At 43.8% G+C, this 16,950-nt stretch overlaps 1 protein-coding gene across 1 annotated transcript in view; it reads left to right on the top strand.

Moving 5' to 3' along the window:
• Nucleotides 1-16,950, top strand: part of LOC311054863 (uncharacterized protein) — a 43,504-nt gene that overhangs the window by 6,864 nt on the left and 19,690 nt on the right. The window contains exons 4-13 of the mRNA XM_084070860.1: nt 3,505-3,677; nt 5,845-6,065; nt 7,254-7,411; nt 7,738-7,826; nt 9,614-9,836; nt 11,063-11,438; nt 12,679-12,820; nt 13,450-13,576; nt 13,826-13,942; nt 16,507-16,659. Of these exons, the coding sequence (XP_083926986.1) occupies nt 3,505-3,677; nt 5,845-6,065; nt 7,254-7,411; nt 7,738-7,826; nt 9,614-9,836; nt 11,063-11,438; nt 12,679-12,820; nt 13,450-13,576; nt 13,826-13,942; nt 16,507-16,659 (1,779 nt within the window). The remainder of the gene's footprint in view (nt 1-3,504; nt 3,678-5,844; nt 6,066-7,253; nt 7,412-7,737; nt 7,827-9,613; nt 9,837-11,062; nt 11,439-12,678; nt 12,821-13,449; nt 13,577-13,825; nt 13,943-16,506; nt 16,660-16,950) is intronic.

The raw sequence follows: 16,950 nt of genomic DNA, 5'->3' as shown, positions 1-16,950 counted from the left end.
TCAAAGTGGGGTCCGGGGACCCCCAGGGGTACTTGAGGGGGTTCCAGGGGGTCCCCAGCTAGATGATGGACAGGAACCAAATGGACCGTTATGGGTCTGTAACTCTGAGAGTGTACAAATGGAACCAAATGGACCCTAACGGGTCCATTTGGTTCCATTTGTACACTCTCAGAGTTAAATTAACATTCGTTTTACAATGTGAATTGGGGTCCCAGAGGTATAAATGCCATTAAATGGGGGTCCGTAGCCCTAATGCATGTCAAACTGGGGGTGCTTGAAATTAAAATGGTTGAGAATCACTGCTATAGAGCCGTAAAAACCTTCTCTTATTGGGGTCCCTGGCTTATTTTTTCAAATGGGGGTCCGCGGGGTAATAAGTGTCAATTAGGGGGTCCTTGACATGAAAAAGTTTGAGAACCACTGCTTTAAGTACATTTTGATACCAATACTTTTGTACTTTTACTCCAGACTAATTACTTACTAACAGAGTAATTCTACATTGCAGTATTGATACTTTTACTTAAGTAACCAGTGTGAGTGCTTGTTTGTGTCTCTATAACAGCTGCAGACTCTCTCTATAGATTGTGTACAAGTATAGTCTAGCCTGAGACTCTAACCCTATGACCCCAGGGGTCGTAGGGTCAACATGTGTTTGTTTGCTGGGATGTCAGTGTTTGTCTATGAACCAGCTGCACCTTAATGACCCTGAAGGGATTAATGAGGCTCTTTGATGTGTGTGTGTGTGTGTGTGTGTGTGTGTGTGTGTGTGTGTGTGTGTGTGTGTATGTACACATACATATACCTCTCTCTCTCTCTCTCTCTCTCTCTCTCTCTCTCTCTCTCTCTCTCTCTCTCTCTCTCTCTCTCTCTCTCTCTCTCTCTCTCTCTCTCTCTCTCTCTCTCTCTCTCTCTCTCTCTCTCTCTCTCTCGCAGCACATGATATTGCTGCTTATCTCATCCTTGTGTGTGTGTGTGTGTGTGTGCGTGCGCGCGTTATATAGTTTTAATGACTTGTGACTATTTATTTATAACTAATTAAATCTACGAGAGAGAGAGAGATGGAAACAGGTTCTTCACACACACACACACACACACACACACACACACACACACACACACACACACACACACACACACACACACACACACACACACAGAGATGTTTTCTCGTGACAAGAACCTGTCTCTCATACAAAAGAACAGTAATTACTAGAGTGTTGCAAATCTCCCCCAGAAGGCATATGTCTGTCTGTCTGTCTGTCTGTCTGCCTGCCTGCCTGCCTGCCTGCCTGCCTGCCTGCCTGCCTGTCTGCCTGTCTGTCTGTCTCTCTGTATCTCTATGTCTCTGTCTGTCTGTAAATCCAATTTAAACAATGGTGTCACGACACGTAAAAACATATAGCTGATCTACACGCTCGTGACTCGTCGCATACACAAGGCGTTGTGAGCTTGCAGATCAGCTGTTTTTGGTGTGTTCACCACCGTAAAAAGTAATATGGAATAATAAAAAATAATAATATGGATCTACATCACCTTCACTGACCTTCCTGCCCCTGATAACTGACTTCGTCAGGTCACCGACCGAAACGTTGTTATTTTTGACCGCTTCATTCAATAAATATACTGGGAGCATTAAGACGGTGTGCGGACCCTTAACTTCTGTTCATGTTCATTTAGTCGGATCCAGCACCCGTTGCAATTTTTAGGATGTGCGTGCACCACCTAATAGCTTCCTAAAGCCTTTGACACAGTTGACCACCAGGTTGAGCAGCAGGTTCCTCAGCATTCTCACAGCGTGTTCCACAGTGGCATGGAGCGCACGTGGACCAGCGAGTCCACGTGCGCTCCATGCCACTGCATGGCATCTCACTCAGGCAGGCAGGGACGTGCACAGATAGACTCTAGGTGGTGCTAGAGCATCTGCCCTTTGCCCTCTTGACCAGAAGTGCCCTTTCGAAAAAAAGGGCACTTCAGTTTACAGCAGGGGTCTTCAACAGGGGGTCCGGGACCCCTAGGGGGTCCTCAGAGTTACTACAGGGGGTCCGCCAAATCTTTATGTGATATGATTTTTCTTTTTACCGTAACCACTCGAAACCTAGCGTCCCTTTTCTGAGGAGAACTTTAGCCAAAAATAGCAGATCTACAAGCTCACTTGTGGGCTTGTAGATCGGCTATTTTTGGCAAAGAGTTAGGTGTAGATAGGATAGGTGTAGAGGGAAAAAAGAGCAGACCAAGTAAACAAAAAAAAGTATAATCTTAAACACAATGTTATACAATATAGAGGGGGGTCCCTGCTTCATCTCTCTCTCAGCTAGGGGGTCCTTGGCCTGAAAACGTTGAAGACCCCTGGTTTACAGTATATAGCCCATGGTGACATCGATCAATTCTGGATTAAAAGCTTCTAATATATTAACAATTCCCCAAAATGTGCGTTGTTGCAATTTTCTTCTATAAATCTCACACTACTAAGGCAGCAAGGTGCCTTTTTTTTTACTTGAGCACCTGCCCCTCAAAATGTCTGTGCACACCACTGGGGGGGGGGGTTCTGTGTTGATGTGAGATAAGTAGTATTATATCAGACGCCTGCAGACACTCACTGACAGCCTGTACTCACATACGGCAGCAGCAGCTGTGATGTAGATAATAAGTATGCTCCTGGCTCACTGCCCGTGTCGGGCATATTACCCAACAAGACTAATAAGTCACTAGTTACTTATTACTCCTTTTGAAAAAAGTCATGATAATTACTTAATTAATGGCTTACTATGACTTGTATTGTCTTCCTGTGTGTAGTCTTTCTCTGTTTAGTGCTGTTTGTGGTGTGAGTTTAGTCCCAGAACATTGAGCTGCTGACTGTTCAGTAGCCCGGTCTGTGGACACCATGTACCGATCAGAACCCAGACAGGCTGCTGGGTCACTGTGTCTTTGCTCAAGGACACTTCAACACTGAGTCTGTTTTAAATGGACTTTAAGCTGTCGTAAATCCTACAAACTATGATCACACACACACGCACGCACGCACGCACGCACGCACGCACGCACGCACGCACGCACGCACACACACACACACACACACACACACACACACACACACACACACACACCGGAGATGGTGATTAAATATTAACTTTCTGTCCATTGACAGATTGACTAATTCTATTCACACGTCTTCATCTCTCCTCTCCTCTCCTCTCCTCAGTGGCGTGCACAGACATTTTGAGGGGCAGGTGCTCAAGTAAAAAAAAAAGGGCACCTTGCGCACCTTTTGTTTACTTGGTCTGCTCTTTTTTCCCTCTACACCTATACCTCTTTGCCAAAAATAGCCGATCTACAAGCCCACAACGCCTCGCAGCGCGAGGCGTTGTGGGCTTGTAGATCGGCTATTTTTGGCTAAAGTTCTCCTGAGAAAAGGGATGCTAGGTTTCGAGTGGTTCACACGCCACTGACTGTACTATAATATTCTATAGTAATCATAAGAGTAATACATGTAAATACATGTTTCAGACCCGCCGCCTGTCCAAGTCAGAGCGCCAGAGGTTCGAGGAGGAGGTGGAGATGCTTAAAGGACTACAACACCCAAACATCGTGCGCTTCTACGACTCCTGGAAGAGCACCTACAGAGGTCAGAAGGTCATCACCCTGGTAACAGAGCTCATGACCTCTGGAACCCTCAAGGCGTGAGTCACACGACCAATCCTATTGGTTCATTAGTAGTAATGTATGACACGACCAATCCTATTGGTTCATTAGTAGTAATGTATGACACGACCAATCCTATTGGTTCATTAGTAGTAATGTATGACACGACCAATCCTATTGGTTCATTAGTAGTAATGTACGACACGACCAATCCTATTGGTTCATTAGTAGTAATGTATGACACGACCAATCCTATTGGTTCATTAGTAGTAATGTATGACACGACCAATCCTATTGGTTCTTTAGTAGCAATGTATGACATGACCAATCCTATTGGTTCAATATAATAGTGTATGAGACATGACCAATCGTATTGGTTCAATATAATAATAAAAATGTACTTGAGTAAAAGTACAAAAGTATTGGCAACAAAGTATACTTAAAGGGCAAGACCACTTTGGTAGAGGTTTGGGTTGTGTAGTTACCTTACCATAATGTAACTCCAAAACTGGACAAGAAATCAAAAATAATTGCTCCGTTGATTAGAAATTGATCATTCAAAATATGCTCCTCATTGACTTACATTGTACGGTAAAACAGCCCCGAAACAAAGTTGATTCAGACAATATAGAACATCGACAAACCCACTACTGTTTTTTTTTTAATACAAATGTCAACTTCCTGTTAATTTTACTATTTGAAGATCCGGATCCGCAGATCCTGTCCGGGTTTTCTTCATAATAGAAATAGTGAAATCAGCAGGAAGTTAATTTTTTTATTAAAAAAACAACAGCACTGGCTTTGGTGATGTTCTATATTGTCTAAATCAACTTTGTTTGTGTTCGTCTACATGCTAAAAGAGTGACTTTGAGATCTGTTTCAGCGTACAACGTAAGTCAATGAGGAGCATGTTTAGAATTATCCATTTCTAATCAATGGAGCAATTATTTTGGATTTGTTGTCCACCTTTGGAGTTACATCATGGCAAGGTAACTACACAACCCAAACCTCTTGTCTTGCCCTTTAAGTACCAAAAGTACTCACTTTTACATGTTTTCTTGTGAAATAACAGAACCACATGAAGCTCAAACAACAGCTCATGAATGACATGGTTTGTTATTAATGTTCCACTCTCTGTGTCAGTATAGAGGTGGTAGAACTGTCTCTGCGTCAGTATAGAGGTGGTAGAACTGTCTCTGTGTCAGTATGGAGGTGGTAGAACTGTCTCTGTGTCAGTATGGAGGTGGTAGAACTGTCTCTGCGTCAGTATGGAGGTGGTAGAACTGTCTCTGTGTCAGTATGGAGGTGGTAGAACTGTCTCTGCGTCAGTATGGAGGTGGTAGAACTGTCTCTGTGTCAGTATGGAGGTGGTAGAACTGTCTCTGCGTCAGTATGGAGGTGGTAGAACTGGCTCATGATGTGTGCATCATTTGAGAAGTAAATGAAACACATTTCTCCGTATTTAAAACCCACCAGACGCTCTGTCTGGCCTGTCTGACTGAATAGTACATCTCACTAGAGTATTTTTTCGTTGTTTTCACAGTAACCACTTGAACCCTATAGCATCCCCTATTTTGGGGTTGAACATTCAGCCGAAAATATCCGATCTACAAGCCCACAACGTGTCGCATGCGCGGCACGTTGTGAGCTGCTTTCTACAGACCGAAAATGAAGCCGATTGTTCCAAGACTGTAGGTCCACCATCTTTCAATACGCGTCAGAATGAGACCAGACCATTATTGGTTGGGTAGCTTGTCAATCAAGAGCGGGGGGGGCGGGGAATGAATGCTATTGGTTGTGTAGCTTGTCAATCAAATCATCCCGCCCCTCCTAGAGAATAGCCTAGTTTATCGTCAATTTTATAATAAATAGGACCATAATTTAGCAAAACGCATATCCTGATGATTGAAAGGAGACTTTAAACTAGCGACTGGAAGCATATAGAATTTATGACAATTTTTATTACAGTAAGAAAATCTAGTCTAAAGTTTGTCAAAAAAACCATTCACTTGCGTTGAAATAAATTCTTTCTGACACCGCAGGTCGGCACAGGGTAAAACAGCGCCACTCTGGCCATTTTGTCGGCCTCATCGTAAATATCTAAGACTTGCCCCTTGGTTTGCATGTGTGTGTGTGTGCGTGTCTGTGTGTGTGTGTGTGTGTGTGCGTGTGCGTGTGCGTGTGCGTGTGTGTGTGTGTGTGCAGATACCTGCGTCGGTTCAAACAGATGAAGCTGAAGCTGCTCCGGCGCTGGAGCTCTCAGATCCTCAAAGGTCTTCACTTCCTGCACAGCCGCTCTCCTCCCATCATCCACCGAGACCTGAAGTGTGACAACATCTTCATCACCGGGCCCACCGGCTCCGTGAAGATAGGAGACCTGGGCCTCGCCACGCTCAAGATAGCATCCTTCGCCAAGAGTGTCATAGGTAACACACACACACACACACACACACACACACACACACACACACACAGACACACACACAGACACACACACACACACACACACACACACACACACACACACACACACACACACACACACACACACACACACACACACACACACACACACACACACACACAGTCTTAGCATCCTTTGCTAAGACTGCATGTCATATAGGTAACACTTTAACATCTTTATTTGGATCTTCAGTTTAAGACATACTGTAAATCAGTGGTTCTCAAACTTCATGTCAAGGACCCCCAAAATGATATATATTTGGCCAAAGACCACCATCTGATAATGTATTGTGCCAGGGAAAATGTTTACAAAAATCTGAAATGTATATATATTGTTGAATAGCCAACGTATACATGGATAAAGTGGTTAAAATGATTGTAATGCTGTATTAACTACTTTTGCTGGGGACCCCCTGGAACCCCACCAAGGACCCTTGGGGGACCCTTTGAGAACCACTACTGTAAATCATGTCAGACTAATGCCCTAAGCTGCCAAATATCAAAGCATAATTGTTTTGCAATTGTTCCCACATGCAGAGATGGCATGGTTGGTATTTCATTATAGTCTTTGTGGTTTCAGTATTAGGGGAGCTCTCAACCACAATGTGTTGTTAATATTTAGCACTGTCATTATGGACTCTTTCTGAGTTTACACACACACACACACACACACACACACACACACACACACACACACACACACACACACACACACACACACACACACACACACACACACACACACACACACACACACACACACACACACACAGATATATGTAAAGACAGTACAGTAGTCAAGTCTACTTAAGATGAATGCATGGACAAGTCTTTCTACTGTAGATCCTGTTTGGACGTAAAGTCTTTTAGTCTGTGATATATTGTTAAGGTTGATGGAAGGCTGACTTTGTAGTTATGTTCATGAGGCTGTTTAAATTCAGGTCTGAGTCCATGACCACACCAAGCTGTTTGGCTTGGCTAGAGGTTTTTAACATCACAGACTGAAGCTGGGCACTGACTTGGCTTCAAAAACTATTACTTCAGTTGAGCTTTGTCTTTGTTTAATTGTTAATTTGTTCAAAGCATTTACTCAGTTTTCCTCTGGTGATGCGTGCGCGTGCGCGCGTGTGTGTGTGTGTGTGTGTGTGTAGGTACTCCAGAGTTCATGGCTCCAGAGATGTATGAGGAGCACTATGATGAAGGAGTGGATGTCTATGCCTTTGGGATGTGTATGTTAGAGATGGCTACGTCTGAGTATCCATACTCTGAATGCACCAACGCAGCACAGATATACCGCAAAGTCACCAGTGTAAGACACACACACATGCACACACACCCACACACACGCACACGCACACACACACACACACACACACACACACACACACACACACACACACACACACACACACACACACACACACACACACACACACACACACACACACACACACACACACACACAGTATCCTTCCTATAACTGCTGATACTGAGCAGTACCTTGCTAACTGTTTGGCCCTCCTTTTGGAGAGGTCGGCCATTTGAAGGCCCCTCACAACCAACTGTATTTATTAACTCTCACGTGTCCTTGTTTCCTCTCTATCCTTTCCTCTCCTTCATCGTGTCCTCATGCAGGGCATAAAGCCAGAGAACTTCTCCAAAGTAACGGTCCCAGAGCTGAAGGAGATCATAGAAGGATGCATCCGCACCAACAGCAGTGAGAGGTGAAGGCTTTTATTTTGTTAAACTCCAGGGTGCTGCCTGTTGTTGTTTGTTGCAGTGGATCTTTTTTTTTTTGCGTGGATTATTGGTAAATAATAAATATAGAATATAATCAGTGCAGTGGTTTCCAATACAAAATCGTGCAAAAATACAACCACTTAATTGGTTGTTGATGCTGGAGGCCTTGTGGCTAGTGAGGTGAACCCGAGCCACTAGGCCAGTGTTTTTTACAAAACTTTTTTGACTCACACCACCCCTGTAAATAACGTTTTCATCCACAAAACCCCTCAACTACATTGTAGCTTTAACAGACCCTTACATTTATGTCATATTACGGTATGTAAAATATTGTTGTTGGGCAGAAACCGACTATCTCCATTTTTACATTTTAGCTCACAACGCGTCGCGTTTTGCAAAGGAGACACAAGACACTTTTAAAGTTGCTTGATTCAGTATTTAGATATTTGATATTCATTTGATCAGACACCCTGCCCCCCTTCTATATAAACCTATTGTAAATTGAACCATTCATTTAACCGTTCTGGTGACTGATATTGTCCTTCTAATCATGGGAAGGACTATCAGTCACCTGAACCAGGGGAAATGGATATCAAATATCAAACTATAGGAATTGTTTTTATTTCATTTTTTTGTGTGAAATACCTTTAAGACAGGCTGTGTTAGAAAACTGTATATGTAATGCCATTATGTTGTGGGGATGGTTATGTAATTAATGTTAAGCCTTTGATGGTGCAGTTATGTAGTAGCTCAGTGTTGCTGTGCTATTGTGTGAATCAGCCTGAAGGGAAGGAGCTGTTAGCTCTTTTGTTCAGGTGATGAACGGTCTTGACCCAGCCGTTATGCCAGCCGTGTTACCTCTGTCCCCCCCCCCCCCCACACACACACACACACACACACACACACACACACACACACACACACACACACACACACACACACACACACACGCTCATTCTCGCCCGCTGTGTGTATGTCACACAACAGGATGCAGTAGTTTAAAAGATATTGGGCTTGCAGGAAGCAGAAAGCTGTTAACATCTGCGTCCCTGATGTGAGAATAAAACATTATCACTAAATATAATTATTATTCTCATTCCATAATACCTTGTCTACTCCTGTGTGCTTACAGTCACCTCTCGAACAAGTATTAAGTATTAAGTACTGTATCGGCTACACACCAATTGTTCGGCCAGGAATTTCAGTACTCAAAGTCGCTTTACGCGTGTGTGTGTGTGTGTGTGTGTGTGTGTGTGTGTGTGTGTGTGTGTGTGTGTGTGTGTGTGTGTGTGTGTGTTTGTATTACTATACTTGCGAGGACCAAGTATAGTAGAATTTGAAGAAATATACATTGTGAGGACCGTTTTCCTGGTCCTCACCAGACAAATGGTTGTTTTATAGTTAAAAAAATCATTTTTTAGAGATGCGTTTACAATTAGAAAAACATTCAGGCTAGGATTAGACATTTAGGTGTCTTAGAGGTTAGGTTTAGGGATTGGAATTAGAGTTAAACTTAGATTATTAGATTTATGCTTAGTTGTGCGCCAGTGTCGTGCATCGGAAAACAGCCGATCTATAAGCCCACAACGCGTCGCAGCGCGACGCGTTGTGGGCTTATAGATCTGCTATTTTTCGGCTTAAGGCTTACGGTTAAAAAAAAGATATATATTTTTTAAATGACATAAAATGGCTGTCCTAAAGCGTTGATGTCCTCACAAGTATAGTAATACAAACGTGTGTGTGTGTGTGTGCGTGCGTGTGTCTCCTGTAGGTTCAGCCTCCAGGACCTCTTGGACCACGTGTTCCTCCAGGAGGGCAGTGAAGGAGTGAGAGCAGAGCTGGCGGAGGAGGACGATGGAGCGCGTCCGTCCATCAAGCTGTGGCTGAGGATGGGAGAACACAGGAGGCTGAGAGGGAAATACAAAGACAACAACGCCATCGAGTTCCTCTACAACCTGTACAGTGACGTGGCCGAGGAGGTCGCACAAGATATGGTACGCACACACACACGCACACACACACACGCACACGCACATGCACGCACGCACGCACGCACGCACGCACGCACGCGCGCACGCACACACGCACACGCATGCACACACACACACACACACACACACACACACACACACACACACACACAGACGCACACACACACACACACACACACACACACACACACACACACACACACACACACGGACGCGTTATTATGAATCCCACGCCGCGTCCTGGATTTAGACCCGCCTTACGTGTCTGATTGGCTCCCCGGCAGGCATAGTTTTACTGAGGTTAGGGTTAGGGTTGAGGTTAGGTATAGGCATAGTAGCAAAAACGAGAACTGTCAATCACAGCGACTACTGACCAATCACAGCGCCCGCTCAGCGGGTTTGCCACGACGCGGTGTGGGAATCATAATAACGCCACACTGACACGCGCGCACACACACACACACACACATCCACGCTCGTACGCACGCACACAAGGTACTACAAAGCAACACCAACTAAAAAGAAATAACGCAAATGAACATTCAATGACCCATTCATAACCCAGGAACGCATCTGTGTCATTTTAAGATTTCTTTGGCTATTCAAAAATAGCAGATCTACAAGCTCATACAGACATACAAGCACCGAGTGCTGCACTATGAGCTTGTAGATCATGCTATTTTTTTTTAAAAATCGTGTATTGTTTTGCAAATCTTTGAATATATAACATATATATGTATATGTATTTTTAAAGCGAACATTTGTAACTCAAATCTTTGCTTCTGGGGGGTCCCTGGAACAAAACATTTTGAGATGGAGGTCCGTGGCCAAATACGTGGTGAATCTGAGAAGCAAGGGCCTTATAGATCACCGTGCCAAAAAACATGGCTCCCATCCGCTTCCGTTCTATCTCCTTCTCTAAAACCCCTATAACTCCCAAACCTTTTACGTTGGGGAAAACGACTCATTTTGTATGCGCGATCGTTCCAGGCGTTAGCCAGGACCATCGTGCAAAATGCACGCATGCTTTGTTTCACATGGATTGCTCGTCTTGGAGTCTACAGCTTAAACAGCTTAAACAAGTTCTGGCACCGAATGTGTTAAAAAAACAAATCCTAACAGTATGTTGTTATATGTCCATGTCAAGGATCCTTCCTCGTAGGTCTTCATCTTTCTGTGTCCCGTTCTCCATCTCTCTCTCTCTCTCTCTCTCTCTCTCTCTCTCTCAGGTGGTGTTGGGTTTCGTCAGTGAGTCAGACTATAAGCTGGTTGCCAAGGCGATCAGGGACCGCGTCACCGACATCAAGCGACAGCGCGACAACAAGCGGCGCCACGCGGAACAGGAAGCCGTCAAGATCAAACAGGAAGCGCCGCGGCCGGGCACGACGACGACGGAGGAGGAGGAGGAGCCCAAAGCTACCAATCAGAACACTGCTGCTGCCGCCGCCGCCGGCAGCGCGAGCCCGTCGTCCATGATGTCATCAACGTGGGACAGCGCCTCCGTGGATTCTGGGACCGACCGAGAGGAGGAGAGAGAGGAGAGAGAGGAGAGGACCCCGCCCCACGCGTTCAACTCTGGAGACCCCTCCTCCTCTTGCCCTACATGTATGTAACCAATTAAACATCAGTGTGGAGACCCCTCCTCCTCCTGCCCTACATGTATGTAACCAATTAAACATCAGTGTGGAGACCCCTCCTCCTCCTGCCCTACATGTATGTAACCAATTAAACATCAGTGTGGAGACCCCTCCTCCTCCTGCCCTACATGTATGTAACCAATTAAACATCAGTGTGGGGACGTGACATGTTGGAGATAGTCCAACCTTTTTTTTTTTTTTACTATAATTTTTATCCCGAGATTTTTGTACCCCATTTTTTTCACCCAGTGCCAATTTCCTAAGTGATCCTGGGCGCTACACCAGCCCTACACCAGCGCTACACCAGTCCCCCACAGCCTGGGGAGGCCAGGGCCGAGCTCATGCTTCCTTCAGTGCATGAGAGCCAACTGACCTTCTTGTCACCTGACAGGGGGGAGTTTCCCTGGTTGGACGTAGGGCGTGGAAGGAACACGTTATTCCAACCAGTTCCTTTTCCCCTCCATCAGGCGCCCCGGCTGTCATGGGGGAGGCGGTATAGTGACCAGGATTACTACATGTTTTTGTGAGGACAAACTCCACACAGAGTAGGCCCTTTCGCCAACCCCACCTAGGGTATGGGCGGGTAGTCCAACATTTTAAACACAAAGTCATAACTTGCTTTCATCCACTGTCTGTCTGTATATGTTCACACTGTGATATCAGTCCAACTTTATAGGAAACATATTTCTTTCACTATTTTTGCTATCCGACCGTCGTACAAGAAGTATATAGGGGCTTAAGGGGTTAACATGTCTCTCTCTGTGTGGAGTGTGCATGTTCTCCCCGTGTCTCCTAGGGTAGTTAATACCCTCACAAAAACATGCAGTAATCCTGGTCACTATACTGCCTCCCCCTGGTCAGCCGGGGCGCCTGATGGAGGGGAAAGGAACTGGTTGGAATAACGTGTTCCTTCCACGCGCTACGTCCAACCAGGGAAACTCTCCCCTGTCAGGTGACAAGAAGGTCAGTTGGCTCTCATGCATTGAAGGAGGCATGAGCTCGGCCCTGGCCTCCCTAGGTTGGCAGAGGGAGTGTAGCGCCCAGGATTACATAGACAATTGGCACTGGGTGTAAAAAATGGGGTTACAGAATCGTGGGATAAAAAAAAAAAAAAACATGTCTCTCTCTCTCTCCCTCTCTCTCTCCCTCTCTCTCTCTCTCTCTCTCTCTCTCTCTCTCTCTCTCTCTCTCTCTGGTTGCCATGACAGCGGACTGTGACACAGACGGTGACGTCAGTTCCTCTGGTAACCAGGAAATGAAGCCACGCCCCTTTGCCCTCTCACCCCATGTAAAGAGTGTTGCTGATTCCCACAATGCTGAGCAGTCTGGCTTCTCTTCACCTGTAGACAGGTAACACGCGCACACACACACACACACACACACACACACACACACACACACACACACACACACACACACACACACACTGTATTGCTATACATCAATGTTTTAGGCCGGCATTAAAAATAGCTGAAAATAACCCATAAAATAGATGGAAGAAATAGCAGATCTAAAGTTCATACGTCGTGAGCTTGTAGATCTGCTATGTCGGTGCGTGACATCGGCGCACAATTACGTATAAAATACGGAAAACTCCAATCCTAATCCCTAAACCTAACTTCTAATTATCTAATCTCAACTTTAACTCCAGCCTCATCCTGTCCTAACTCCCCACATTAGTTTCAACCATAAAACAACCATTCCTCTTGTGAGGAAAACTGTCCTCATAACCTCTATTTCTCTAATTCTACTGTACTTGTGGAGACATTTGAACCTCACATGCACAGTAACACACACACGCACACACACACACACACACACACACACACACACACACACACACACACACACACACACACACACACACACACACACACACACACACACACACACACACTCTCACATTCTCGGAGCAACAAAATACATAGTTATAATCTTTTTTTTGGTTGTTTTTGTCCCCGCCTACTTCCTGTCTGTAGCGATGTGACATCGGGTTTGAGTGATGGCAATGAGGGCCTATCGGAGAAGAGCAACAAGAGCGTGGCTAAACGACCCACCAATAAGATATTCAGGAGGAAATCCAGGTCCCGCCTTCGGATTACTGGGGTAATTGACTGTCTGTCTGTCTGTCTGCCTGCCTGCCTGTCTGTCTGTCTGGTCAAAGATAAATTGAACCACATTTCACCAAGATGCATCAGTGTCTGTACATTGTTTTAAGAACCTGTGTGTGTGTGTGTGTGTGTGTGTGTGTGTGTGTGTGTGTGTGTGTGTGTGTGTGTGTGTGTGTGTGTGTGTGTGTGTGTGTGTGTGTGTGTGTGTGTGTGTGTGTGTGTGTGTGTGTGTGTGTGTGTGTAGCTGTCAGAGCTGGCAGACAGGGTGGTAGAGTGTCAGCTACAGACTCATAACAGTAAGATGGTGACCTTCAAGTTTCACCTGGATGTGGACAGTCCTGAGGACATCGCCTCTGTCATGGTGAGACACACTGTGTTTGTTTGTTATACGCAGGGTTGGGAAGTAACGGATTACATGTAACGCCGTTACGTAACAGAGTAAAAAAAAAACGTAACGGTAACGCTTTAGAGTACATTTTAAAATGTGTAATCTGGATTACAGTAACGGGGGTGTTGTAACGGGCGTTACAGGAGGGTTACATTCTCCCCTTCCCCTCATTAATTTTACAAACAAGTTATAAATTATTATAACACCAAACGAAACAACCAACCACCTGCAAGAGCGCACACTAGTCCGCACAGACCACAATGGATTGGAATTGAGCAGTGGCCAGCTCTCTGTGTAAAATCCTCACAGTGAGACTGGAGACAGCTGCGTAAAGAGCAGTGTTGCCAGACTTTGCGAGAGAAATAAGAAAATAAGTCTATGAAAACAAGCCCAAAAGAAGCGACTATAAAAGGCCACATGAGCACTTCAAAGATATATATGTCGTCCATTAAACAATGTACATATTTATATATGTTGGCTATTTGAAAATAGACGATCTACAAGCTCACAACCGTTCTACCATTATTTACAAGCAACTTCAGAAAAGTAAGCCCAATGTGGCTTATAATAATCAGACCAGGCAACACTGCAGACAGGGGGATAGATACTGTAGGAGAACATACAGTATATTGGATTGGGGATAAATAATCGGTAGCGCTGTCTTCTTTTAGGTCAAATAAAATGAGGCTTTTTATTTAAAGAGTAGCCTATGGGGTATAAATATAATTTTATAGGCCTGAGTTCTTTGTAGACTATATAAATAAAATGAGTCTTTACTGTCTAGTCAATGTTTACAGGGTCACAGGCAGATTACATTCTTCCCTTCCCCTCATCAATTTTAAAAACAAGTTATACATTATTATAACACCGTCACCAAACAATAAAATAATAATAAGTCGAAATAACAGTATGCATGTACAATTTAGAAAGAAGCTGTGATCTCACCGTTCTGGTGGACAATAAATATAATCCTTTTGCAAACAATATCCATGTTCTCTTTGTGTGTTAACAATAATCCAAGTGGGAAGTTTATTTCAGCAGATAGAATGTGACAGTTTCACATCGTTTGAGCTGTTTTTGGTGCGCAGCTCCTCTTTAAGTTAATTGCCTTCACCTGCTGCGCACAACAGGGTAGATCTCCGCCAGGCCAGGGTGACCTACCCAGGCCTATGAAATTCATAGGCAGTCATAGTAGCCAATTAGAATGAAATCTGCTCAAACTGACTCATACACAGAACCATATAGGATAACTGTTGTCACTGTTGGTTGGAAAAACTGTTCCTTTAAAAACATATATATAGTTTAAAACAATTTAAAATGGTGAAAAAAGCCAACCTACAAGCTATAATTATTAATAATTAAGAAATACTACATTTTAAATTGTGAAAAACCAACTAAAGTCATTAATAGTGCAAGTTCAATCATATTTCATTTGAATGAAAATAACTTGTGGGGAAAATACATAAAATCTCTAATCTGTGATTCTAATGTGATTAATGTGACCCCTACAGTCAGTGAAGTCCAGGGCTGAATGTGACACATATTGAGACCAATAGGCTATGACTTTGTACAAATATTGGTCATTTCCCAATAGGCCTACATAATTTTATGAAAGGAATGAGTTATATTTCACAGATAGTTACACTTGTCTTGTACTATATTAAAATTAAATCATCCTTAACCTTCAAGTTAAATTCATTATTTCCGCGGAATCATCGTTTTATTTGATGGCCTTCTTGCCCTGGCATTTGGCCTTTGTGCCCTCAGATAATTGACATGAAATTCCAGGCCTGCTTTCAATGGTAAAATGTGTTTTATCTAATTAAATAGAGTTTTGCTTAAAAGTAATCCAAAAGTAACTGAAAGTAACTAGTAGTTACTTTTTAAATGGAGTAACGGGATTACGTTACTGACTACATTTTTTAGCAAGTAACTTGTAACTGTAGGGGATTCCTTTTTAAAAGTAACCTTCCCAACCCATACGTTTATACCTCTGTCATGGTGAGAGACACTGTGTTTGTTTGTTATATTATACGTTCATACCGATGCCCATTGGGAACTGATTTTTCATATTCCATCCTGATTGGCTAAGATTGCCCCCTAAAGTTTGCTGGAGTGGCCCGTTTTGAACAAAATGCCTCAAATCATGACCGCCGCTTCTGATTGCCGTGAAACTTTGCACATACATTCCTACTAGGTCGAGGAAGAAATGCCAGCCCTTTCACATTGGCCTGTTATAGCGCCACCAGCAGGCCAATTTTTGCAAAACAATTCTTTTGAACAAAATGCCTCAAATCATGAACGCAGCGTCCGATTGCTGTGAAAGGCAGAGGAAGAAAATGAATGGCACCCTTTTCACATTGGCCTATTATAGCGCCACCAGGAGGCCACAATAACCTACCTGACCTAGCGGAGACCTGTGCTCCGAGGAGCACTTTTTCTTTTGTGTTGTGTATTTTTGTTTGTATGTATGATTCAGGTGTGTAGTTTCATCCTGGTTGGTTTATATATCATATTGTTTATATTATATTTTAAAGGTGCGTAGTTACTTCATCCTGCCATCAGAGCTCCAGGGGTTCATCCTACACATGCGTGACATCATCAAGAGGGCGCGGTCAATGATGCAGCAAAACCAGCCACTCACAGACAACGAAAATGACAGGCTGAACTACCTCAGCCAATCACATGAGGTGTGTGTGTGTGTGTGTGTGTGTGTGTGTGTTTTTGATTATTATTACAAAACATACATTAACCACTTCAGCCCTATATACATTTAGTCCATTTGAAAATAGCAGATCTACAAGCTCACAATGCGTCGCATCGCGACGCATTGTGAGCTTGTAGATCTGCTATTTTCAAAGGATTTTTATACATTTGATAACTTGTGAAATGGGACATTCTGCATAATGACTACTTTATGCATTTGGTACACTACTTTAAGTATATTTTGATACCAATAATTTTGCACTTTTACTCAAGTA

This window comes from Gymnoscopelus microlampas, assembly GCF_963454915.1.
Source record: "Gymnoscopelus microlampas genome assembly, chromosome: 11".
Taxonomy (NCBI): Eukaryota; Metazoa; Chordata; class Actinopteri; order Myctophiformes; family Myctophidae; genus Gymnoscopelus; species Gymnoscopelus microlampas.
The sequence above is the reverse complement of the archived record's forward strand: the minus strand, read 5'-3'. Positions and strand labels throughout refer to the sequence as shown.